The following is a 27,809-nucleotide window of genomic DNA, read 5'->3' as shown; positions in this document are numbered from 1 at the left end:
TAATATCTTAATATAATTTATTTAAAATTCAAGTGATTACAAAGAAAAAATGTAAATAAGGATAAAGAAATTATAAAAACAATCCAAAACATTTTATAAAATAGAAAAACACTGGGTAAAATAGAACTAAAATTATAAACAATTAGTTAATGACAGAATGTGATATTTGAATCTTAAATAAAAGACATAAATAATATTAAATTAATAATAACAAGAATAGTAATAATAAAAAAACAATAAATCAAGCAAACAGGAGTTGGAGAAAGTGTTCAGAGAAAGGATCTGCAAAATTCTGGAGGCAGAACTCAACTAAAAAAAAAAAAAAAAAAAAAAAAAAAAAAACAGAATCAGAGTCATTAATTCTTGGTGTGTACCAGTTCTTATATACTCATTTAGAATTGTTCATTGGTCCCACACAGAACTTGCAAACCTGATCAACTTGGTACGCACAACATAAACAAAATGCAGAATACTCTACGAGTAAATCTGCAGTAGAACGTTTGTATATTTCTCGAAGAAAAGGTGGTAGAGGTCTTCTCGACCTGAAGTCACTTTGTAAGAGACAGATTGCATCAATGAGGTGATATTTTCTCTCCAGATGTGAAATATTATAATTGCACAAAGCAATAGTTACATTTGACGAGGGGTATTCCACTTTAAGACTGAATGATGACAATTTCTACGCCAGTATCATTAAAACTAGTGATAAGATCCAAACTCTAAGGCACTCTACGGTAGATTTTCTCATTTTCTCAAAAAGGAGGACGCATCTACGAGTTGGTTAAGGGATGCGTCTCTATTTGGAGAAACTAAAGGGTTTATCCGTGCCATCCAGGACCAGATCATTGTAACAAACAATCATAAAACGTTCATAGAAAATCAGGACATGGTGATGAGTGCAGAATTTGCCACCACCAATCATCAGAAACAATAGATCATTTGAGAACTGGATGCTCCAATTTGGCTAACACGGAATATCTGCATCGCCACAGTAAACACTGTTCATCAGGCAATGGCATTAAAATTAGGACTTATAGATGACAGGAAGCATTGTACTTATTATGAATATAAGGCCAGACCTACATTGGAAAATGAGCATTATAGACTGTATTATGATTTCCCCGTACATACTGATAGATTTATTGCTGAAAATAAGCCAGACATCGTTCTACACTGCATTAGAGAAAAAACTTCTCTTCTGATTTATGTCACTCACCCATCTGATTACAATATTAATAAGCCTGAAACAGATAAAATAACCAAGTACTCTGGCAATAGAGTATAAAGAGATTTACAGACTAAACTCAATAGAAGTCAATCCAACTGTGATAAGAGCAAATGGATTAATTCACAAAAATTTAAAGAAATACATAGAAAAGGTCGGCCTGGATCCTAAAATCATAACTCCAAAAGCCCAAAAATCAGTAATTCTGGAGACATGCAAGATTGTACGAACAAATGCACCAGAGCTCTGAATGAGGTATACCTCAATGGCCCCTCATACTGAAATTTCTGATGAGAAGCACCTCCGAGACATTTTAAAATAATAATGATAAGCTTAAAGTACGTAAAACGATTGAAACAAGAGAATAAACAGAAATGGAAAGGTATATTTTGGAAAATATTCAAAGAATGAAATAGGTGGGATTTGGACTTAATAGAATGTAAGGAAAAATGAAAATTGCCTTGAAGATAGCATTAGCTTACTCCTCGGTGTCCACCAAGGCTCTCCTGGTGATTTCCGGGGCCCCCCATTACAACAGATGGCGAGAGCAAGAATAAAAGTTTCCGAGAGGATGAGTAGAGAAGACGCTAATCGAGAACTTATAGAAGAATGACAAAACAGGTGGAGAACCTCCAGGAAGGAGAATGGACTCGTCGGCTTATAGGCGAGATCAGACCGTGGCTTGGGAGGGAATTGACCGTGGCTTGGTGAGTTCAGTTTCTGGCTCATCCAGTTCCTGACCGGCCAAGGTTCATTTCGGGCATATTTTTTTCGAAGTAATAGGGCGGATAGCCCGATTTATCAATATTGCGACCAACGGGAAACAGCGGAACATGTTTTCTTGAATGTTATAGATGGGAGAATGAGAGAAGATAATATACTACGATGACAGGCCCGATTGATCCAGATAATGTGGTCCAGATGATTTTAACTGATACATATAAATTTTCAGCTGTGTCCAAATTCGTTATCGGGGTTTTAAAAAACGAAAAGAATAGAATAGGGAAGGGTGGATAATCTCAGTCGTGAGAGCCGGTATGCTTAGGTGTGCCGGTTTCAAAGATCGGGTGGGGACTCCAGGGGTCTGTTAGGTTGGATATATAATGCGTCAAAATAGAAGATTTAAGATTGTGAACCTAGATAGGTATTATTAGAAATAATAGAGAAAGGTGATAAAAAGTAGATCGGGTTGACTACAAATAAAAGAAGATAACAGTGATAAAGTAAAAGACTGAGACCCGAGACAGGACTACTAGAAGACACAAATTGATGTAATAAAAGACCTGAGACAATTGGTGAAGAATTGACCGGAGAGTGAAGGGGGAAAGACAGCTCTCTGTGGAGCCATCGTTCATCTGCGCTTGAACTGGCCGGTGAGCGAAGGGACAATAGACAGCCCTCTTCGGAGCTGTCGTTCGTCCGCGCTTGAGTGGATGGGCGATTGTGATGAAGCACGGGGACTCTTGACCCCTCCTGAGTTCAAAGGCACCCCCGGGGTTGAGTTATACTTAATTGCTGATCCGACCCCGGATGGGGAGGAATAGTGAAATAAGAATTTTAGTCGGTAGTGTGCGGGCACACATAGGCTCTTATAAAAACATCTAGACGAACCCGTGCGAGTCTGACACTCCCCCACTTGTGGGGGTACGTAAATGGTATTTCTCCGCAACACCGATAAAAAAAATATATATATATATAGAATGTAAGAAGGTCGCTTACCGGAAAGAATGAGGAATGGAAGCTCAAGAAAGAGGCCGATAAAAAAATTATTTTATTTTTAGAAAAAAAGAAATTATAATAAATATATAAAGCTATAAATAAGGGATTGGAAAAAATGAATACAAACAAAATAAAAAAAATTCCAACCTCTGGGTAGGCTGAGTAGGTAGCCTATTGCCATTTTGTGCGGTGGTCCCGGGTTCGAATCCCGGTCAGGTTTAGCTTTTTTCATTAGCTACTAATTTCCAGCGGGCTAATGAGTATAGTTGTTGATTCTTGCTCTTTCATATAAAAGCATGTATATATAAAATACTAAGAAAATATAAAATAAATAATCAATTATTGTGTACCAAGATGAAATAGCGTACTCTTAAGGGAAGAATTACGGTAAATTCTTTCGTCTGGAATATACTTTAGTATAGGTGTAAAAAATTGATACTTAGAAAAATAAGGGGAGGAAAGACTGTAGATACTTAAATTGTGGGCATGGTGAAGATTAAATTAGTAGGTCCTAGTTAAAAATGTAGAAGTAATGTATCATAAGGTATTAGTGAAGAAGGATTAAAGTATTAGGAAGATGTAAAAATAAGATCGCATTAAAAATTATAAACGATTTAAATAGGTTAGTTTAGCCGGGAATAGAGGAGAATGAGTATAAATACGATGATAGGCACCTGCCTAAGAGTAAATAAACAAGTGATGGATGAAATATTAATTATTATTATTTAAAAACCATCCTTTTTTTTCAAATTCTTCAAGACGTGTTTGAAGAATATTTAAATATCTCTCATTTTTAAAATAAATATCTGTACAAGAATTATTGCCAATATTTTGGAATTCTTCAACGGACATTTCTTTAATTTCCAACTTTTCTATAAGTTCTTGATCCGCTAAGAAAAATGGCAAAAAGCCGATCGAAATAAAAACACTATATATTCCACAGACATCGAGAGCTTTTTTTAATTCTGTTATATGAATTCTTTTTTTACTACCGAATATTTCAAGTTGTGAATTTAATTTATCTAAATATAAATTTAATAAATCATCTAGCTTTTCAATTCTAACATCTTCTCTTATACTTCCACTAATAAAATAAGCTAGATCCATACCAGGACTAGCATATCGACCCATTTGTAAATCGACAGGTATAACATCGATCGGTTTATTATCGATATATTTAAACATTAAATTATTTGTCCAATAATCCCCGTGGTTTAATACGTTAAATTCATTCTCTTTAGGTTTAGATATTTCAATAAGTTCGTCGAAAACATTTTCTGCTACTTTTCGAATTGAATTGACGTATTTCTTTAATTCAGATCGTTTTTCGCATTCATCCGCACCTTTATGAATGAATCCATTAATCATACCGCTGAAAAAATCTTTCATATCTTCACGAAAAAATGTTTCTGTACCGCATTTTCTTATTAATTCTGGTTCGGTTTCGTATAATTTTACTGAAGCGGCGTGATAAATAGCTAAACTTTTTAAAGCTAATGCCGATTCCTCAAAACTTAATTGCTTCACTTTATCGCCCATGACATAACCTTTTTCAACTAAATCTTCTAATATTACCACTTCATATTCGGTGGAATAAAACGATTTTGGTAATATATTTGGCCATTTATCACCAAAAACTGATTTATATTTTGGAATTAATTCATTATAAATTTGTGTTTCTTTTACGTAAACTCCTTTATTAGCTACAAATTCATGTACACCGCTTTTAGTCGGTACTTTAAGGTATAAAGATATTTTTTGTAGATCATTTTTACCTTTAACCTTATATTCAGCTTGAACTCTATGTATTAAACAACTTCCGTTATTACCTTTTGGAACAGGGTTATCTACTTTTATACTTTCAACTGATAAAATATTTTTTGTATCTTCATCATGCTGTAAAGCAGTTTTAACATAATCTTTAGTCAACCAGGTTGGTATTTCTTCAGTCATTTTGTTTCTTTTTATTTATCTGAAAACAAATTAAAATAAATATTAAATATAATATTTAAACATATTATTGGAAAAAGAATTTCAATATAAAATTATGAAATATCCAATGGATGCTGCATTGCAATATACACTGGACAAACGGGAAGAAAATTAAAATTAAGATACAGCGAATAACCTACCGGATTGGTCTAGTGGTAAACGCGTCTTCCCAAATCAGCTGGTTTGGAAGTTGAGAGTTCCAGCGTTAAGTCCTAGTAAAGTCAGTTATTTTTGTACGGATTTGAATATTAGATCGCGAATACAGGTGTTCATTGGTGGTTGGGTTTATATCGTTTAGGTAACGCCCCTCCCTATATCTGTTGTCATAACTTATCTGGCGTACTTGTTTATTTGTTATTAATCGTTATACTTATCTTTCAATTTTATCTATTTATTTCCTGTTTTCAATAAATTGAGGTTCCTGAAAAGGATATCCGTTTGATTGATTGTTGTTCTATTTCATTTATGATCGCTTTTTTTTTTAAGTTTTCTACCCACGGGTTGGTCTAGTGGTGAATGCGTCTTCGCAAATCAGCTGATTTCAAAGTCGAGAGTTCCAGCGTTCAAGTCCTAGTAAAAAGTTATAAAGAAAAAGTCCTAGTAAAGTCAATTATTTTTATACGGATTTGAATACTAGATCGTCGATACCGGTGTTCTTTGGTGGTTGGGTTTCAATTAACCACACATCTCAGGAATGGTCGAACTGAGACTGCAGAAGACTACACTTCATTTATACTCATATCATCTTCATTCATCCTCTGAAGTATTATCTGAACGGTAATTACAGGAGGCTAAACAGGAAAAAGAAAAAGGAAAAAGGAAAGCGAACACATGAGATCTTCAGAAATCAAAAACTAGATTCTAATTATGCAACACACTTAATAAAAGGACATATCCCAATGGAAATGGATGAATCAATAAAATTAATTCACAAATGTGTTAAAGGAAGAAGAATAAATATTTTAAAAATCTAGAAATTTAAAAAATGTTTTCCCTGTTTAGCGTCCGGGAATCACCGTTAGGAATTACTTCAGAGAATGATGAATGTAACTGAAGTGTAGTCTTGTACATTCTCAGGTTGACATTTCTGAGATGTGTGATTGTTTGAAACGCACCCACCAAAGAACGCCGGTATCAGTGATCTAATATTCAAATCCGTATAAAAGTAACTGCTTTAGTAGGATTTGAACGTTGAAACTCTCGACTTCGAAATCAGCTGATTTGCGAAGACGCATTCACCACTAGACCAACCCGTTGGTAGAAATCTTTAAAAAAATAAATAAATAAAAGTAACAATAACGCGATCATAAATGAATAGATCAACAATCAATCAAACGGATATCCTCTTCAGAAACCTCAATTTATTGAAAACAGGAAATAGATAGATAAAATTAAAAGATAAGTATAACCATTAATAACAAATAAACAAGAAGTAGATCAAATAAGGTGTGACGTGAAATATAGGGAGGGGCGTTAACTAAACGCTATATAAAGACTAACATAGTTATAAAAGTATCAGTATAATAAGTTTTGACAACGGAGTTATTCCGAAACGCGTCAACATATAATAAAAGAATGAAGAAGGAAAGCAGTACTCAGCATAGAAATTATAAAAGATAATAGTAATTATTGTCTTAATAGCAACAAATTGTAAAACAATAAGGTAATACTGGAAAATTAAGTTTTTCACATGTTGGTATACGAGTATAATATTACTAATATATAAATAAATGAAATACAACCTTACCAACGATTTATAATAACTGTGACCTTCTTACATAACAGACATGACTAACTTTATACTATGACGATCAGTTGTGATTTTAAATTTACTTTTTACATAATCTAATTTTAATGATATAAATTGAAGATTAACTTTTCCTGAGGATGATCGAATGACCGAAACTACTAGAAATTTTATAATATATAAAAATAATATAAATAATAATTATAAAATAATTTAATTTTAAAATAATTTATATTATTTATAATATATAAATTTTTTTATATACAAATAATAGTGGAAAATATCTATTCGTAGAACTGAATAATAAAATTATTAAGAATTGACAAAATAAATGTTATAAAATCAAGAAGGAGAGTTAGATAAATTTCTCACCTTTGTTCTTGAGATATTTTTATTTCAACGTGCCATAGGAGTTTTAAATATTAGTTACTTATACAATATTTAAAGTACATTTGCGGAAAATATCAAAATTTCCAGTAAAAAAAAATTGTCTCTGATCTGACATCTTTGATCAAATGGAGATTTTCACTTTAAAAATAACGTAATATTAAAGGTATAATTGAGTATAGTTTAATTAAATTTAAGTAAAATATTATTGGTCAAATTTCACCCTCTTTCACCAAATGATGTTTTTATTATCAAAATTATACAAGAATTAGAGCAACATACAGAGCGTTCGGAAAGACATGGTGGAGTATGTTTTAGAATTATGTAGTGCGTTCTGTTCTTTTGGCGTTAGGTTAGTTTCCCTGTGGGTTCGTTGGGCAACCGGTGTATTGTACGAGGTGTGTGAGAAAAGTAATGAGACTGACTTTTTACTTATCAGAGTTTTTATTTTTATCAAACAACAATATCATCCCCTTCAAAGTAGTTCCCTTGGGCAGCTATACACCGGCGGAGTCGTTGTTCCCACCTGTTAGCAGCGCTGGAAGGCTTCAACTGGTAGTGCTTTTAACTGGTCGGTCACGGTCTTTTGAATGTTCTCCAGAGTTCCAAAATGACGTCCTTTTAAGACAACTTTCAATTTCAGGAAAATGAAAAAGTCACAAGGACTCAAATCAGGTGAATAGGGGGGTTGAGGAACCGTAGGAATGCGTTTTGAGGTAAAAAATTCCCTGATGGAAATGGCTATGTGACACGGGGCATTGTCATGATGAAGCATCAACTTGTCTGCAATATCTGGTCTCACGCGAATCACTCTTTTCCTGAGCCTTTCAAGCACACCATTTGTAAAATACTTGGTTAACAATTTGTCCTTGAGGGAAAAATTCTTTATGCACGATACCCCTACTGTCAAAAAAGCAAATCAGCACGGTTTTGATCTTTTATTTGCTCATTCGACATTTTTTCGGTCGAGGAGATGACGGAGTGTGCCAATCTTTGCTTTACCGCTTTGTTTCAGGTTCGTACTCAAATATCCCGGACCTGTGATCACACGATTGAAGAATTCTTGATCGTTGTCGATCCTCTCAAGAAGATCAAAGCACACGTTTCTTCGATTGTCATTCTGTTCCGTTGTGAGATTTTTCGGCACCGATTTCGCACAAACCTTTTTACATGTCCACATTTGATGTAAGACGAAAGCGTTTAAATTTAACTGTTCAGTCATCATCCTTATTGTTAAACGATGGTCTGATCTCACAAGAACCCTCACTCGCTCAACGTTTTCGTCAGATTTTGAAGTCGAAGGTCTCCCTGAGCGAGGTAGATCTTCAACGTTTTCTCGGCCTTCCAAAAATTATTTCTGCCGGCGAAAAACTTGTGCTCTTGATAAGCATTGATCTCCATAGGCCTGTTTCAACTTTTCAAAGGTCCCACTCGCGGATTCCCAAAGTTTAACACAAAACTTGATTGCACAACGTTGCTCTAAATTCTGATGTTCCATTTTCGTAACACACAACAAAAACTCAACTTCACTGATGACGCTGTCAAAAATAATGTGTTGGCTGAACGGAGTGTAAACTTATATTGAGCATGTGGAAGGGTCTAGCACAGACCGGTAGACACAGAGTTGCCAGATCCCCTTGCAGTGTTACCAGTCTCATTACTTTTCTCACACACTTCGTAAATCGGCGTCTAGTCTGGAAGTTTCACGTAAGGGTGAAAATAAAACAACTGAAAGCAAAGTATAGGGAACTGCATTGGCTGCTTCGGATAACCTCATACATACATTATATTGTTCAATAAAGTTTTGATTTTCAAAGATGTCCTGTGACCAGTCTGGATCTATGGTGTGGAGTTGTGGGAGATAATATAATAATAACTTAGATATAACGATAAATTCACGAGTATCTGGAGTTTTCGATGGTTGGAATTGTGAGACAGATAATGTTAAATACTAACAGCCGTCGAGATAATCACATCAACCAGTTAATCATCAATCTGTTTTATGGTGGCGAGAACGTCCGCTATGTGCTTAGAGGCTAATGAGTGACAGTTTGCAACTGAAGTGAAAACACATTCTTTTGCTGTTGAATTTTAAGAACACTGCTTGCTGAAAAACTTTTTTATGGATTCACTTATGGGAATTCCTTAAGAACCCCGTATCATGTGATTATTATCAAAATATTCATTTATGTTCTAGTTAAGAGGCCGATTGTAAATATATTGTGAGGAAAAAAAATTGAAGTCTTATAAAAAACAAAAACCACCAGATTTCAATAATATCATATCAAAGTTTACATAATTTAATCCTGCAGTTGACGATCTTAAACGTTTTTTGTTTTACTCATCTTTTGGGGTATGATTTTGCAAACGAGAACAAACAGATATTTTTTTCGCATAGTTTCCTTTGATTACGCGGAAATAAACTATTACTGTACCAAAAACTGTTCAATCATTATAAATGGTACCCTATTCTATTAAATTACTACCCCTTAAATCTCATATTTATACCTTTAACGACTTACGATGTGTAATTCGAATTGTAGAACCATTTTTATCTTCGGAGTTAAAAGAGTCAAAGCACTACACCTTTATCAATATTTTAAATTGATGAAACTAACCTAAAAAAATTGTTAGAAATTTTTATTTACGAAAAATTGTTTATTTAAAAAAAAATATATGTAGACGTCTATTTATTCGATTATATTAATTAAAACGAAATAAATAATTTCGGTGTCTGTTTACAACATTTTTAATTCTAGGGGGCTCATTTACAGTTATACATCATTAGCTTTTAAAGTTCAAAAGGTTATTTACAAAATTATTTAAACAGAAGTCTTTGTAAAACATTACATTGTATGACAGATAAAAGTATTAGCAGGTGTTTATATTTTTTTAAATTACTAATCAAACAAGGTACTGTATAAAGTGAGAAACTTAAAAGATATCTCCATAACTCAGTAGTTAATACTAAACGAATATCTTTGTTAAAATGCAAATATTACTGTGAGATGGTTAAAATAATTTGGAAGAAGTTGGTACGACTAGAACTAGAGTGGGAAGAGCTGTTTATTACCTTCATATTTGAGCATTGCCCGTGATGAGTACTGGCCATTGAACAAGTTTACGTAATCGTGCTGTGTTTTTTGGTAAAATGGGGTTAACTACTGAACAATATGTATTCATTATGGAAAACTTAATTTAGCGACGAAATTTCATGTTGGGTATGGTGAAAAACGTTCAGGGAGAAATTTTAAAAGGAAGAATCAATAAAATTCAGAAATTAATTAAAAAATTTTATGAAACAGGTTCGGTGTTAGACCAGAAAATTGCTCGATACAAGTCAGTTTTAACGACGCAGATCTTACAAGACGTTAAAACGGTAGTTACAAGATCTCATAAATATTTTCAGAGATTAAGCCGGGAAAAATGTCTTACTAGGTTCAGCCCACACTGCATTGAGGAGAATGCTGAAAGGTTATCCGTATCAAATACAACTTTTCCATGAGCAAACTAATACTAACTATGCTAACTATGCTGGGTTCACTACTGTGAATAGTTCAAAAACTTCATTGGACTTTTATATCAAGTGTTTTCACAGATGAAGCGTGATTTTACTTTGGTAGGTATATTAATAATTCAAATACTGGACCTAGAATATTGAAAACCCACTGAATTTCCCCTGTATTATACAATACTTCCAAAATAAGGTAACAAGGACAATTGTGGAGGCACCATTATTCACATAAACGGTGATAACGAATATCTGGAACTTCCCACGGTTCGTGAGGTTGTGAGACAGTAGAGTGTTAAATCACCATCCTCACCATCCTGGACTGTAGGTGGAGGAGGAATCAGTACCAGTGGATGGTTCTCTCAGAAGATATAGCGAGCGATCACCGCGCCACTATCTTGGATCTGAAAGACGTAGATTTCAGGCGTGAAGTGCACTCCCCCCCACCGAGATTCTCATCAGTACAAATAGAGCAAATCGTCAACAGGACTGCAAGTAGACTGTCTGATAGACATCAACAATCACCTGAGGCTTTATCTAATATAATAAAGCAGGAAATGGACAGAATGGCAGCTAACAATACAAGGAGGCGCTCCGTATATTGGTGGACTGCTGAAATTGAAGCAATGAGACGAGCTCCAGTCCCTTAGGAGAAGGAAACAACGTATTCTTAGAAATAACAGAGAAGGGTACCAGGAAATAGCCAATAGATATCTCGAGGCAAGAAGAACGCTCAATAAGGCTATTAAGAGACGTAAAAAGGATTGCTGGATCAGGCTCTGCGAAGAGCTTGACAGCAATCCCTGGAGCCAGGCATATCTCGTATTGTGACCAAAAAGTTCGGGAGACGTATGCCTATCCTCAATAAGACCAGTGTTGCAAGGGAGGTAGCCAGGTTGTTCCCGCATACAGTGCCTGATATCGTGAGATCCACACCTTGCGACAATAGAAGATTCACCATGGAAGAGCTACAACTTGCGGCGAGGAGTTTGGCAACCAAAAAGAGCCCTGGCCCGGACAAGATTCCCGCGGCAGTGATCAAGGGGCTGGTTCAGAAGGCTCCCTGGGAGATGCTCGAGATTGCCAGCCATGGCATGGAGAACGGAGACTTCCCCGACTGCTGGAAGGAGGCCAGAGTGGTATTCCTACCTAAAGGCACCTCTTCGGAGGAAGATATAACCTATAGACCCCTGAGCCTCCTTAACATGATGGGGAAGCTAGTAGAAAAGATGCTGGCTCGCCGCATCATCAAAGAACTAGAAGAGGGAGCCGGAATCAGTCCTAACCAGTACGGGTTTATGCGGGGGCGATCCACCGTGCAGGCTATCTGCCGAATTTCGGGATGGGCCGACGAGGTGAAGAGAGGCACTTGGCGAACCAGGAGAATTCCACTGATGCTATCACTAGACATAAAAAACGCGTTCGGGGCTATTGGTTGGGGTCATATTAATGACGCAATTGCGGCTAGGGGCCTCAGCCCGTACCTGCGTAGGCAAATTGAATGTTACTTGTCCGACAGAGGATGTCTGGTGGAAGCACAGGAAGAAACAGTACATTTTCAAATGCACGGTGGAGTTCCGCAGGGCTCTGTTTTGGGGCCGTTGTTGTGGCTGGTGATTATAGATGAACTCCTTCAAAAGGAGTTTCCTGTCGGCGTTCAGGTGCTGGCTTATGCAGATGACCTTGCAGTCCTCGTAGAGGGAAGGACGGTCTTGGAGGTGCGGGAGAGGGTGTATGCGGCCATCGACACTATACAGGAGTGGTTGAGGTCCAGGGGTCTGCAACTGTCTACGGAAAAATGCCGGTGTATTGCCTTTACGGGTAGAAGAGTGCTAGAACCGTTCAATATTTCCATCAACGGTCATGCTATAGCAGAAGCGAATAACATCAAGTACTTAGGAGTTATCCTCCAGAAAAACGGTGGATACACTGAGCACATAGTCAATGTATGCAACAAGGCAGAAAGGATGATAAAAAGTCTAAACATCATTATGTCATCGCAGAATGCCCCTCGGGCCTCAAAGCGCCGTTTACTGGCGACCACCGTCGTGTCTTCGCTTATGTATGCCGTTCCGGCCTGGTGGCGCTCTATCGCCATCAGGCGCAACAAAGAGAGACTGGCGAGGACGCACAGGTGTGTGCTCCTAGGTGTTGTGTCCGCGTACAGGACAGTGTCCTATGCCGCCCTGTGCGTGTTATCGGGTACACCTCCTATTGACCTAATCGCAAAAAAGAGGGTAGAGAGGGCACAAGGCAAGCCAGAACAAGAGGTCAGGGATGCCGTTTATAATATCTGGCAGGAAAGATGGTCGCAGGAAGCTGTGGGTCGATGGACGAGAACCCTCATCCCCAACATCAAGCCATGGTTGTCGAGAAGATTTGGTGAGGTTGATCATCACCTATCGCAGTTTTTTACAGGACATGGTTCCTTCAATAACTACCTGCACAAAATAGGCAAGAGAGAAGAGCCAATTTGCAACTACTGCAACGAGATAGATGATGCTGAGCACACCTTTTTTGAGTGCAATAGGTGGGACACACTTAGACATAGTAAGGCACTCACAGGTATAACTCCAGAGACAACAATAGACTACATGCTAAGAAGCGAGTCAAACTGGAATAATTTTGCTAGTTTTGTTAGACAAGTTGTTCTACAGAAATACTTCGATGAAAGAAGACAAGGTGTTGGCTAGAATAGGACTGGGTGGACAGCCTTGCTGGTGAGGTCCAGCATGCTGCGGTGTGTTGGCACTGATGAGCCACCAAGGACTCCACGGGTAACAGTCAGGCAAGAGCACACTGAATACTGTAGGGACCCGGTACCGCGTCGCGGCGAACTGGGTCTGGCGTGGTGTATTAGTATTGCCCTTTTGGGTCCCCAAGGGGCCAATATTGATAAAGAACTCTCAAAAAGAGCTAACCGGTAGGCCGACCTGCCTTGCCGGTATATAGCCGGTAGGTGGGGAGGCCTATTTGAGTTTAAAGACACTCCCCTGGGCGGCGTAATACCAACAAGTCGGTCCGGCCCAGGGGAGCTGAGAGAAAAAAAAAAAAAAAGAAAAAAAAGAGTGTTAAATATCTAACCCACCGGGTTGGTCTTGTGGTGAACGCGTCTTCTCTAATCAGCTGATTTGGAATTCGAGAGTTTTATTGTTTAACTTTGTTAACATAATTTGTAAGATATAAATGAACAATACTACACAAAGAATTAAATCAAATCATAGTCGCATATTATGACATCATATCTAATACTGAAGGGTGAGCCTTCATGGACAAGATTAATCATGTCTGTGCAGGTCAAAACATGTAGCTGAAACCACAGCTGTGTTCTTTGTATTAAGCACTGGATTTAGGAATGAAATAATTTTGTTCAGTCTTATTGCTGTCTTAAGTTTGTTAACAGTGCAATGTCATAATGCATCAAAGTTGTGTAAATGATGTGGATGCCTTTTGTTATATATGTGGTGAGTTTACCATAAAATCAAATAGAAAAAAAACATTACACCTTTAATAAAAAAAGCACATCATTTGTACTTTCAGTGTAAAATTAGTGATCAGGATAAGACATGGGCTCCTCACATAGTATGCACTAATTGTTCTATATATTTAAGAGGATGGCTGAAAGGTACACGCAAGGCTTTGCCATTTGGGGTACCTATAGTTTGGCGTGAACCAAAGGATCATGTAACCGATTGTTACTTTTGTTTAAGAAGTGTGTCTGGAATTTCTAAAAAATCTAAACATACTGTAAAATATCCTTCGTTGTAATCTGCAATCAGGCCTGTACCTCACAGTGAAATTATTTCAGTTCCTGAGCCACCTGTGAATGTATGTTTCGAAAGCAGCGATGAAGAATCAGATGGTATTGAAGACTACAATGATTTTTATTTTGAATTATCTTTCAATAAGCCACATATTATATCACAAGCTGAATTAAATGACTTGGTTAGGGATTTAAATTTATCAAAAAATCAAGCTGAACTGTTAGGATCAAGATTACAAGGTTGGAATTTACTTCAAAAAAGTACAAACAATTCGAGCTTTCGAAGCCGACAAAAAGAACTTTCTCAGTTCTTTACTGATGAAAATTACTGCATAAATACTGATGAGCTTATGTTTCGACTTAGACCAAATCCATAAACGTGAGGACTGGCGCCTATTCATAGATTCGTCCAAGCGATAACAAATATCCTTCGATACGAATCGCTTATGATATTAATTTGAAAAAGACATGCGATATGATGAAAGACACTCTTGAAAAAATAAATTATAAAAAAACATAGCTGGAACGTACGTGGTGATTTGAAAGTTATAGCTACTTTGTTAGGCATGCTAGGCTATGCTAAGTACATGTTTTTTCTTTGCGGATGGGACAGCCGAGCTAGGGATAAATATTTTGTTACCTGAGAATGGAAGAAACGAGACAACTTAACTCCAAATGGGAAAAGTATTATTCATGAGTCCTTAGTTGAACCCAAAAAAATATAGAAGCCCATTGTTGAAAACTGCCAGATATGGCCAGTGTATACATGGCAGAACTTACTGCCATACAGCAAACTCTTCGCTACTCAGAACACTTTTGCGAAGAGAGAGTGCGAATATGTTCCGATTCTTTAAGTGCACTTGTTGCAATTCGGTACAAAAACATTAAGGATGTCCTAATTTCAAAAATCCTGTCTATTTTATACGTTTTAAATCAACGAGGACAGCGATGCGTATTTGTATGGACTCCAGGGCATGCTGGTATTACAGGTAATGAGAGCGCAGACGAAACTGCCAGAAAGGCAACAGTCTGCGATGATTTGGATGCATCTCCTGTAAGAGTGGCAGATGTTAAAAACTGTCTAACTAACGTAGTAAAAAACAAGTGGAATACTGAATGGAGGAGTTTAAATACAAAATTAAACTCAGTTAAAACTTCTCCATATAAATGGAAAAGCGACTTTAAGCTAACTCGCCGAGAACAAGTAGCTGTGACCAGACTTAGAATCGGTCACTCACGATTAACAAATTCATATTTGTTAACCGGCGAAGAGAGACCAACGTGCGGTGTTTGTAATAAAACACTGACAGTCAAGCATTTAATAGAAGAGTGTACCATATATGAGGACCTCAGAAAGAGGTTCCGTCTTAAAAAAAGATATTACTGCTGATCTGGATAATGGAAATGAAGAAAAGATACTTGCATTTTTACACGCCAGTCGACTCCTTGTGATAAAAGAAACTCCTAAGCGGTTGTTTTATATAGATTTATATATAAGAGAGTCTCGAAGCGTGGCACGTATAGTAACGGGAGGTAGCCCTCTTGCCTAGGCCATCCTGGCTCGTCTGCATTCAAGAGCAGTGAGTCGGGGTGTGTCCAATGATGGCATGAGGGACCCTCAAGGGTAAACTGAGGGCACGAGGATATGGGTAAGCGCAATGGATGCCTGTAGCCTGTTTTAAGGAGGAGTCAACTGCCACGGCACCCTGGCGCGACTGATATACTGCTCAATGGCGGTTCTGGTCCCCCCGAGGGTGCTTAAACAAACTATAAACGAGACACGTAGAAAAAACGGAAATGGTTTTTATATCTTGTATTTTTTTTAATTTCATGGTCTTTTGAGAACCTTTTTTTTTTTTTTTTTTTTTTATCTTATTAAACACCCCAAGGCAACCAGCCTCCGCCCGTTAGGACATAGCATGGTCACCTTGCAGTGTCGTGGCAGCAGTCTCTGCCCCCCCTATCTGCCTCCTGCCGGAGGATCTCCCGCCGGGGTCCCCAAAGCCTCTTCAGGGTGAGCCAACCACCTCATTGGGCAGCTAACTCCCCCCTCTTCGATGGGGCTACCCTCCCCGTCCCTAACCTACATGTAGTCGGCACGCCTTCCGCGTACCGCTACCCCCACGCGTTCCTCTCATACCTGAGGGTCCTTGATGCCATCATCGGGGAGCCCCGACCCCACTACACTTGCCAGTGGAGCCAGAACACCCTAGGCAAGAAGGCTACCTCCCTGGTCCCTAATCGTCGCCACGATTCATCCCCAGCCTTCAAATCTTTTAAGGCTTTTTTTTTTTTTTTTTTTTTTTTTTTTTTTTTTAATTTATTTTATTTTATAATTCAATTTTTTTTTTTTTTTTTTTTTTTTTTTTTTTTTTTTTTTTTTTTTATAATTCAATTTTTTTTTTTTTTTTTTCCCATCATTCACACATTATTAATTGAACAAAACACAATAAAATTAAAAGTACAATAAAAAATAAACTCCTACGACGCCGACCAGTCCTCGCCTTCCTCAGAGGCGTGCACGCAATCTCGGGGGTTCTTCCTTGGCCTTGGTCTCCAGTAGATGGTGAGCCAAGTTAGCAATCTCCAACCATTCCTCTCTAGATCTGATCATGCGCCTGACCACATCGTCGGGTGTGAACGCCGCAACCCTTCTCCTGTCGGCGTCCCACCGGACACAGTCGAACCAAGTGTGCGCGACCGTGTCCACTTCGTCGCAGTACCTGCACACCGCTGATCTTCTGCGTTTAAACCTGTGCAGGTAACTGCCGAAATCGCCGTGGCCCGTGAGCAGCTGGGTGAGGAAGTAATCCACCTCTCCATGTCGCCGCCCCACCCAAGCTCTCACGTCCGGGATCAGGCGCCTGGTCCACTGCCCCACCTGACTCACCTCCCATCTCGCCTGCCACCGATCCAGGATCTGTGCCCTCGCCTCTTCCTTGGAGACCCCGCCGAACCGCATACACCTCTCTTCCACTAGTAAATCGATTGGCGGGGACCCCGCGACGACACAGATTGCATCGTAGGAGACCGTCCTATACGCACAAGACGTGCGCAGGAGCAGCCTCCTGTGGATCGATGCCAACCTCCTTTGGTACTTTTCTACCTTCACCACCCTGCTCCACGCAGGGGCCGCGTAGAGCAGCACTGAAGTCACCGTCGTCGCGATGACCTTCCTCTTCTTCTCTGTAGGCCCTGCTGTATTGGCCATGAGGCGAGAGATCGCTGCCAAGAGGCGTTCCCCCTTCAACGCTGCCTCCTCTACATGGGGCCCGAATGAACGGTTCTTGTCCATCCAGACCCCAAGGTATTTGGCTCGCTGCACCTGGCGAATCTCTTGACCGTCGATAGCCAGTCGTATTTCTCTCAGAGACCGCCGTCCAGCGAAGACGACGGCCTCCGACTTCTCTGGGGCTATCGACAGCCCGTGCGCAACCATCCAGTTGTGAACGCCCCTCAGCGCCTGGTTTCCCTTCACTTCGACCTCTCGCTCGGTTGTACCTTTTATAAGCAGGGCCAGGTCATCCGCAAAGCCGATGACTTCCACCCCCTCGGGATACTGTTGCCGCAGCACTCCATCGTAGGTGATATTCCACAGCAGGGGGCCCAATACTGAACCCTGAGGAACCCCCGCTCGCATGTGGAATATCCGCTGTCCGGCATCCGTATCCGCGTGCACTCTCCGGTCGCTCAAATACTCCCGCAGAATATGCTGCAGCTGACCGGAGATCCCTCTCTCCTCCAACGCCTGCCCGATGGCCTCCCAAGGCAGACTGTTGAAGGCGTTGCGGACGTCTAGCAGCACCAGGGCCGGAATCTTCCGTGTCCTCCAAGTCCCGCCAGCGGCATTGTCGACGAATTCCATAACCTTCCGTATTGCGTGGACCGTAGACCTGCCTCTTCGAAATCCGTATTGGCGGGGGGATAGTCCACCACCCGCCTCCACTTCCGCCATCAGCCGGCCCTCGACGATCCTCTCGTAGACTTTACCCAGTGTGCTGAGCAAGCACACTGGCCGAAATGCTCCAGGATCGCCCAGAGCGCGGCCCGGCTTAGGCAGCAGGACCAACCGCGCGACCCTCCAGCACGCCGGGAAGACGCCCCGCACGAAGGCACTGTTCATGCAGTCCAGTACCAGCCACGGGAACGCCTCCACGACCATCCGAGCCACTGCCCCCGGCACCCCATCTGGGCCCGGGCTCTTCCTGGTGTTGATCCTTGCAGCGGCTCCCTGAAGTTCTGGAAGGGAGATCCGTCTAGTCTCGTCCATCGGCGCCACTCTCCACTCCACCTCAGGTAAACTGGGGAAGAGCGAGTCGATTATGCCACCGACCATGTCCCCGGCGATGATCGGCAGCCTCCTTCCCAACCTCTTGGTGACAAGCTTGTAGGCTTGCCCCCAAGGGTCCTCCTGCAGCTCCTCGAGAAGTCTCTTCCACGACTCGCTCTTCTCCTTCCGGATCTCCCTTTTCAAACGATTTCGTCCCGCTTTCAGGTCGCGCGCCAGTTCCTCGACGTCGTCCCTCTCTCTAGCTCTACTCCTGTTGAGACGACGCCGCAGACGCTGAACGTTGGCCCTCAGTTCCCCGATCGTCGCGGTCCACCAATACACTCGCCTTCGAGGGCTCCGTCTGGCCGTAAGCGCCTCTTCGCATGCCTGCTGGACCGCCTCCGCTAATTCCTCCGGATCTTCTGGATATTTGTCGGCGAAGCGATCCACCAGCCGCCTTCGAAGCCCCGGTAAGTGTCTTCCGTCGACAAACCACGCCGCCGGTCTCTCCGCTGGCCGCGGGCCACTCAGCTTGATCCATAGCCCCCTGTGGTCGCTGCCGAGTTCTGTTTCCATCACCCTACACTCGTCCACTCGCCGAACCGCCGCATCTGTAATGTACGCGTGGTCAAGGACCGCGTTTGAGAACCTTATCTCAAATTTTAATAACGGGGCCCTTTACACCCCATAAGTGTTGTTTTTGTCTTGTTGTTGTGATTAATGTTTCTGTGTAGATTGTGCTTTTAAATAAAATGTAAGGGCCCTTTACACCCTTACATATGACGATCCTGATGGTGATATTAATTTCTTTTAAAGAATGTGACGAGGGCTAATAATGACCCTAGCAGTCGATGCCCGTAAAAATCCATGAAAAAAAAATAAATAAAAAATATTAATAATAATAATAGGTGAGGTTAGAATGGAATTAGGCGTGGTGATTAGGGGTGTTTCTTTTAACTCCGTGCTAGTGTTCGTTTTTATTTTCTTTCGGTTTACTGTGCTTGTTTTTGTTTGTTATTGTTTTTTGTTGGATTGGTTTGAGTTCAGTTTTATGCTTTTGTTCCCGTTTTTATTGTTTTATTAATTTAATTAAACTTTATTTACATCTGAGTTGTTTACCATAGCAACGTAGGTTAACTAACAGTGACTATTTCTGTTTCTGTTCTTTGTATTTTGTTGGGTGTTATTTATTATTTATTTATATTTATATTTATTATAGATTATATTATACATACATATATACATTTTCTGGCATGTTACGTTAACTTTAGTTGGTAAAACTATATATTTACATAGTTTGTTTACAACTGTTTGTTATTTCTTTACTGTTGGCGTTGGAGGATTATCCTCTTCGTTTCTTTTGATTTTGAAGATTCGAAAAGTGAAGAGGACTGCCGTTCAGTTCCGAGGGGAGCGGGGAGGCCGTTGCGAGGTTGTAGACCTCGCAAATGTTCGTCTGGATGGAATCTGATCTCTCAGTGAGAGGCACTCGTTTACCTTCTAGGAAGGGTCACCGCACGAGCCCGGTGAAGGTGGTGTTGGAGGATACCAGTCGGAAGACGCATTTTAAGTGGAAGGAACATAGGGTTACTCAGTTGGAAACCCGCCGGATTCCTGTAGCTGGTTCAGACTCTTCTTCGGAGGAACACAGTCCCGATCTCACGGACCGTTGTGTGATTGAAATGGAAGAGTGTTTTGTGGTTGGAGGCAAATCTAGCCTTAAGCGACAGAAATCGCTGTCTCCGCCGGCAACGTCCTCGCCTGCCATCAAGCCGAGATCGTGTCCAGATGATGGTAGTTCTATGACTTTGACTGCTGAGTCCGGTGGTGATTCTGGTCCTGATCTCCAGAACTGTGGAGCTCAGGAGGCGTGCTTGGAGCTGCTAACCAGGGGATGCAACTATTCTGGAAGATCTATGTTCCCGAGCTGAGCTGTTGGATTCTCTCGTCAAACCGTGTTCTGAGGTTAAGCAGGATGTTAAGTCGATGTCTGCGGCCCTGGTTGGCTTGGTGCAGCGGGTTAGGCTGATTATTTCAACTGGTTGGCTGAATGAACTACCTTGAAAGACTGAAGCGACCGCACAGACAGAGGGGTCTGAGAATCAGATGTTATGTAGCAGTTGTAGAGCAGGAATAAGACCAGGGTCTGATAAGGCCACCCAAGAATAAGACACTCAAAAGAATCGGATCTGACGATATAATCAGGAAACTGGAGGAGGGCATTGATGACGACGAGGTTCCTATACTTGTTGCCAAACACTGGGGTGAGGAAGTTTTCAAGATTGTAAAAATGGCTGATACAACATTCACGGACAAGGAAGGACAAGACGTTGTATTAATGCATGATTTGTAATCAATTTCAGCTAAGCGGACGAGTAGGGCTTATCGGATGGCGCCAAGTGTCAGGAGATTGGAGGACAAATCTGAGATTAAGAGTGGACTATTATTGGTTGACAGTCGAGGGACCAAGGATGTATTCGGTGGTGAGGAAATATATGTGGGAGGTACTATCTATACAATAGTAGTGAACTCAGAGGATGTAAATGGGATGATACCTGACTGCTTCAGGAGCATCAAGAAACTAAGAGATATGGGAGTGCAAGCTCCTTTTGTGTCCCCGGCTGGTAGAACTGGAGCCGTCTTGAAAAGATTGCTAGAGTGCGATGGTAGACGGGCTGGTAAGGAGTGGATGTTATACATTGATGAGTCTACTGGAGAGCGGAAGGCTACTCGACAGGGTGAGCCGTCACGTACAATGTCGATCAGAGCTGAGGGGCGGAGCTTCGCTGAACTGTTCAAATGTGTAAAGGAAGGAGTGGACAATAGCGTGGCTGAAGTGCTATGAGTTAGGAAAGGGAACGCCGATGAAGTACAAATACGTGTCAAGGCAAAGCAAGCGGGTCTGTTAGAGCAGTCCATCAGGCAACATGTTGATGGGGTTGCGGTCAGAGAGGTCGGTCGACGAGCACGCCCTGCATACTATTATATAAAAGATTTAGAGCATGACCCGACAGCTGCTGAGGTGGTCAAGTCGGTGGCGGCATATGCTGGCTGCATGGAGGTGGATTTGAGAGTTACAGCCTTGCAGCCGGCTTACGGAGGATCGCAGAATGCCACGTTAATGGGGCCTGGGTTTGTGGCCCGTAGGTTATCCGAAGTTCAGAGGATACAGATATGCTGGATTAATTGCAGAGTATGCCGGAGGGAGGAAACATTGAGGTGTTTCAGGTGTGGGGAGAATGGCCATATGGCTGCGAAGTGCGGAGGGCCAGACCGGTCTAGACTATGTTTTAGATGTAATGGAGAGGGCCATAAGAGCCGTGGATGTCAGCAGCGGCCAGTTAATACAGTGGACAAAGGAAAACCAGGTGTTGGAGGAGCAGGTGAGGGCTGCAGTGGTGGGAAATCCGCATGTTAATGCGAGTTTTTCAATTTAAAGCGAACAGGAGTAGCAGGGCTATGGATGCCTGCTGGGAAATAGCTGTCCGACGGGGTTGTGAGATTATATTACTGAGTGAGCCGGATCGAAGAACGATCGTCGATGACAGATGGGTGGTGTCGGCTGATTCCGGTGCGGCTGTACTAGTCTCCTGTAGTACATCTATTTGATGGTACCACATTTGATGGATATTGTGGTACATCTGGGGGCTTCCCAGAAGCTTAAAAAAAAAATAAAAAAATAATAAACAAATATTAGAAGTTATTAATGAAATAGAATTTTAAATACTTCTAATTTTAAAAAAAAATAATGTTTATATGTAATTTAATAGGCATACAAGGAAATCATGTGGTGTTTACATCATCATATTTTTCTTAATATGTCATTAATATATTAATTATGTTTTATTTATAAATATTCCTGAATCTATTTTCACTAGTTTCGGTGTGACGTCTACACGTACTTATGTGCGTATATATCTCGCATTACTCAAAAAACGATTAATTTTAAGATGTTAAAATTTTTGATTTAGGACTGTTGTAACATCTAGTTGTTCACCTCCCCTTTTAACTGAAATCGACTGAACCAAAAGTATCCAAATAAGCCAAAAATAAAAAAAAAAATTGGATTTTTTTATAATAAATAATAATTCAATAATAATAAAAATAAAGAAACAATGAAAAAATATCAGGAGTTATTAATGAAATAGAATTCTATGTACTTCTCATTCAAAAAAAATGTGTATGGGTAATTTAGTAGGTGTAAGAAGAAGTCATGTGATGTCCACATCAGGTTTTTTTTAATACGCCATTATAATATTAATTACATTTTATTTATAAATAGCCGCGTGACGGGAAAGTCCGATAACTTTGTCAACTTTTTTTAACAATTTTGAAAAAAAATGAATGGTAATTGTGAGTCTGGACATTCTCAACCTTATTCTTTTTCAAATCGAAGTATGTTATATAATTAATAAAAATACGAGTTTCAAAAGTCGGAAGAGTGAAATTGCTTTAGTATTCTTCCTCAGAATCTGTAACTGCAGTAGCGTTATCAGCTGTTTTGGGTAACTCCATCATATACAATATGCAGGATACAATGAAGCTGTTTGCTGGCATATATATTTAATTAGTATATTTAAAGTTAATTAGACAAAGTTAGCGAGCGTAGGTTACGTTTGGTTAGGTTATATTGATATAATCCACCGGGTTGGTTTAGTGGTGAACGCGTCTTCCAAAATCAGCTGATTTCGAAGTCGAGAGTTCTAGCGTTCAAGTCCATGTAAAGTCAGTTATTTTTACACGGATTTGAATAAAAGATCGTGGATACCGGCGTTCTTTGGTGTTTTTTTTTTTTCCGTAGGAGGAGGAAAAAGCTGTGCCAGCCGCCTCCAGGCCCGCTCTGACGGCAAAGGCAGGGCTCCCACCCGCTTCCTCTCTTGTTACGCAGGGGACAGACCTAATCCAACTGGTATGTACACAGCCCTTACCCAACCACCCGGGCGCTCTTGTCACCGAATTAGAATAGCCAGAGCGACGTCTCCAGGGGATCATCGGCGAACGACGACTCCAAGGAGCCCCCATCGCCCACCCCCTCAGGCTAGCCGCCCTTAGCCGTCCGGCCTCAGTCTCTCGGCCCAGGGTAACTGTAGTCTTCCAGTCTGCCTGACCCTCTCCTGTTCTTTGGTGGTTGGGTTTCAATTATCCATATATCTTAGAAATAGTCGAACTGAGACTGTGCAAGACTACACTTCATTTACATTCATCCTCATACATATCATCCTCATTCATCCTCTGAAGTATTATCGGAAAGGTAATTACTGGAGGCTAAACAGGAAGAAAAAAAAGGTTATATTGATATAGTGCGCGATCATCATTATACGAGATCAGTATAACCCATCAAACATAACCTAAGTTCGCTAACCTCTTCTGATTAACGTTAAAAATAAAAATTATATATAATATACGTATAGGTGATTCTATTTTTATATACGCAAACAATTGGATCTCAGTAGGGGCTCCGTATAACCGAAAAGTACCGATATTTTTTTTGTCCACCCCGTAAATCCAAATCACTGTTTCAGATCTTTTTTCGTTAATCAATTTTAACAATATCTTGTAGAGTTAGCTACACCAGGTATCACACACACCACCTTATTGCCTATCATACAAAAGTATATTCTTTCCGGTACAATAATTGGAAGACATATAATTTTTTGCGACACGAAGGGTACCAACACTTAGCGATGAACCACAAATATAATTTCATACATACAGACACGGGAGTTCATACACACAATCGAGCGTGCGTGGCCAGACGAGCGTTCAAACGTTCCTCGGTAGAAAATTGGAAGCATCACTTGCACGGGCATCTCGCAGAGTTTTTTTTTCAAAAGAAAATATAGGGACTACAAGACCCGAGTACATCATTTATGGTCCAGTATTGTTTCACTGTATCCTGACTATATGATGGAGTTGCAAAAAACAGCTGATAACAACTTAATTACAGATTCTGTGGAAGAACAATGAGGTAATTTCATTCTTCCGACTTTTGAAACTTATAATTTTATTAATTAACCCCTTGTCTCCCGCTGGTCACTATATTAACCACCGGTAATCAATTTTAGAAATTCAAATTTCTCACGAACCATTTAACATAGAAAAAAATACTTTTATATGGATTTAATCACAACGCTTTGAGTTATGAGAAAATGCAATAACCATAACACCCGTCTATAGTGTAGATATTTCACAAGGGATCAAACACACAGTACTTTTTTTTCACTGACGTTATTGTTTAAGTCGTAGTATTTTGGTATTTTTTTTTTGTTTATTTGATTCTTATATACATTAGGAATTAGAAAATGGTTTTATAGAGGAAGAAGAAGAGGAAGTTGAGGAGGATGAAATGGGAGAAACAATACTGAGATCTGAATTTAAGAGAGCATTAAAAGATTTAAATGGCAGAAAGGCTCCTGGAATAGACGGAATACCTGTAGAATTACTGCGCAGTGCAGGTGAGGAAGCGATTGATAGATTATACAAACTGGTGTGTAATATTTATGAAAAAGGGGAATTTCCGTCAGACTTCAAAAAAAGTGTTGTAGTAATGATACCAAAGAAAGCAGGGGCAGATAAATGTGAAGAATACAGAACAATTAGTTTAACTAGTCATGCATCAAAAATCTTAACTAGAATTCTATACAGAAGAATTGAGAGGAGAGTGGAGGAAGTGTTAGGAGAAGATCAATTTGGTTTCAGGAAAAGTATAGGGACAAGGGAAGCAATTTTAGGCCTCAGATTAATAGTAGAAGGAAGATTAAAGAAAAACAAACCAACATACTTGGCGTTTATAGACCTAGAAAAGGCATTCGATAACGTAGACTGGAATAAAATGTTCAGCATTTTAAAAAAAATTAGGGTTCAAATACAGAGATAGAAGAACAATTGCTAACATGTACAGGAACCAAACAGCAACAGTAGCAATTGAAGAACATAAGAAAGAAGCCGTAATAAGGAAGGGAGTCCGACAAGGATGTTCCCTATCTCCGTTACTTTTTAATCTTTACATGGAACTAGCAGTTAATGATGTTAAAGAACAATTTAGATTCGGAGTAACAGTACAAGGTGAAAAGATAAAGATGCTACGATTTGCTGATGATATAGTAATTCTAGCCGAGAGTAAAAAGGATTTAGAAGAAACAATGAACGGCATAGATGAAGTCCTACGCAAGAACTATCGCATGAAAATAAACAAGAACAAAACAAAAGTAATGAAATGTAGTAGAAATAACAAAGATGGACCACTGAATGTGAAAATAGGAGGAGAAAAGATTATGGAGGTAGAAGAATTTTGTTGTTTGGGAGGTAGAATTACTAAAGATGGACGAAGCAGGAGCGATATAAAATGCCGAATAGCACAAGCTAAACGAGCCTTCAGTAAGAAATATAAGTTGTTTACATCAAAAATTAATTTAAATGTCAGGAAAAGATTTTTGAAAGTGTATGTTTGGAGTGTCGCTTTATATGGAGGTGAAACTTGGACAATCGGAGTATCTGAGAAGAAAAGGTTAGAAGCTTTTGAAATGTGGTGCTATAGGAGAATGTTAAAAATCAGATGGGTGGATAAAGTGACAAATGAAGAGGTATTGCGGCAAATAGATGAAGAAAGAAGCATTTGGAAAAATATAGTTAAAAGAAGAGACAGACTTATAGGCCACATACTAAGGCATCCTGGAATAGTCGCTTTAATTTTGGAAGGACAGGTAGAAGGGAAAAATTGTGTAGGCAGGCCACGTTTGGAATATGTAAAACAAATTGTTAGGGATGTAGGATGCAGAGGGTATACTGAAATGAAACGACTAGCACTAGATAGGGAATCTTTGAGAGCTGCATCAAACCAGTCAAATGACTGAAGACAATAAAAAAAAAAAATATACATTAGCGGTTTGTTATCTTTTATATAATTGCTATGCAAACGCAAATTCAACTGAATAACGAGTGAACGTGACTTTTATGAAAGGAAGCAATAATTTAAAATGTTTTTTTTTATACCATACTTTTTCTTTATTCAAAATATTTTTATACATGTATCAAAAGCAAAACATTATATATATATATATATATATATATATATATATATCAAAGTTAGATATTATATTGGTTCAATGACACAAACATACGCACGTATACTCCTTTATCTTTACCGAAATCTCAATTTTTTTTTGAGTTACAATTTTCTGAAATGTAGAGTGTTTTTTTTAATCTATATAATCAGTTTTATCGGATATAAATACATTTTACGTCAAATTAACCAGAAAAGTCTATAGTTTATGTAAATATAAAAAAAACAAAGGTCACTGATCATTAAAAAAATAAAATCAAAAACTAAAAAAAATTGTAATTTTATATTCCATATTTATGCGCGCGCAACATAATAAAATATTAACAAAAATTAATTTTTGTTGAACAATATAAATTAATAACACATTGTTAACATACTCCAATTTTTTCAGATTTTTTGGATGAATAACAATTCAGTAATAGCGAGATAAACAAACGTTTACCGAAATCTAGATTCGTGCGCGAAATAAAGCGAAAGGTTAAGGGTTAAATAACATATTATTCAATATACTTCAGTTTGAAAAAGATTAAGGTTGAGGATGTTCAGGTTCACAAATACCAGTTAAATTTCAAACCATTTAATATCACTACTTCACATGTTCACTTATTTAAAGCTATGTTCGTGAGATTAATTCAATCAGGAAGTTACAGAAAAATGATTTAAAATTTAATTAAAATAACAAATATTGACGAAAAAGGAAAGTGTGGGTGGGATTTCATTATAAAATACTATGGTAGACCATATCTAGTTGTACCGATTGTCATTAGAAAGCATTATTAAAAGAGAATTGCCAAGTCGCATGGACCATTTGTTATTCCCAGTTGATTCATAATTGCGTTTGTTACTCGATCTATTATAAACTAAATATATTTTATTTGAGATTTAATAGAAATAAAAAAAACATTAATAAAGTTAATCGTCTTACCTTCTATCTATTTCACGGCTGAAGGAAAAATATATTGCCACTTAAAATATAAAACTGGCTGATAAAAACATACGATTTAAACTAACCAATTACATTAAGTGGCTTCGCAGCATTTTAAAGTGATTATATAACAATAATTCTTTTATAATCATAATAGATATTTTTTTTTTAATTTACATTTATTTTGTTTGTTATTTTGTAGATTAAT

At 39.1% G+C, this 27,809-nt stretch overlaps 1 protein-coding gene across 1 annotated transcript; it reads right to left on the bottom strand.

Moving 5' to 3' along the window:
• LOC142322335 (uncharacterized) lies at nt 1-27,809 on the bottom strand. The gene is made up of 2 exons (XM_075361296.1): nt 27,602-27,809; nt 1-4,916 (listed from the first exon to the last, which is right to left on the bottom strand). The coding sequence occupies exon 2, from the start codon at nt 4,895-4,897 to the stop codon at nt 3,656-3,658; it is 1,242 nt and encodes a 413-aa protein (XP_075217411.1). The 5' UTR covers nt 4,898-4,916; nt 27,602-27,809; the 3' UTR covers nt 1-3,655.

Source organism: Lycorma delicatula, chromosome 1 (genome assembly GCF_047948215.1).
Source record: "Lycorma delicatula isolate Av1 chromosome 1, ASM4794821v1, whole genome shotgun sequence".
Classification (NCBI taxonomy): domain Eukaryota; kingdom Metazoa; phylum Arthropoda; class Insecta; order Hemiptera; family Fulgoridae; genus Lycorma; species Lycorma delicatula.
This window is presented reverse-complemented; position numbering and strand designations above follow the sequence as displayed.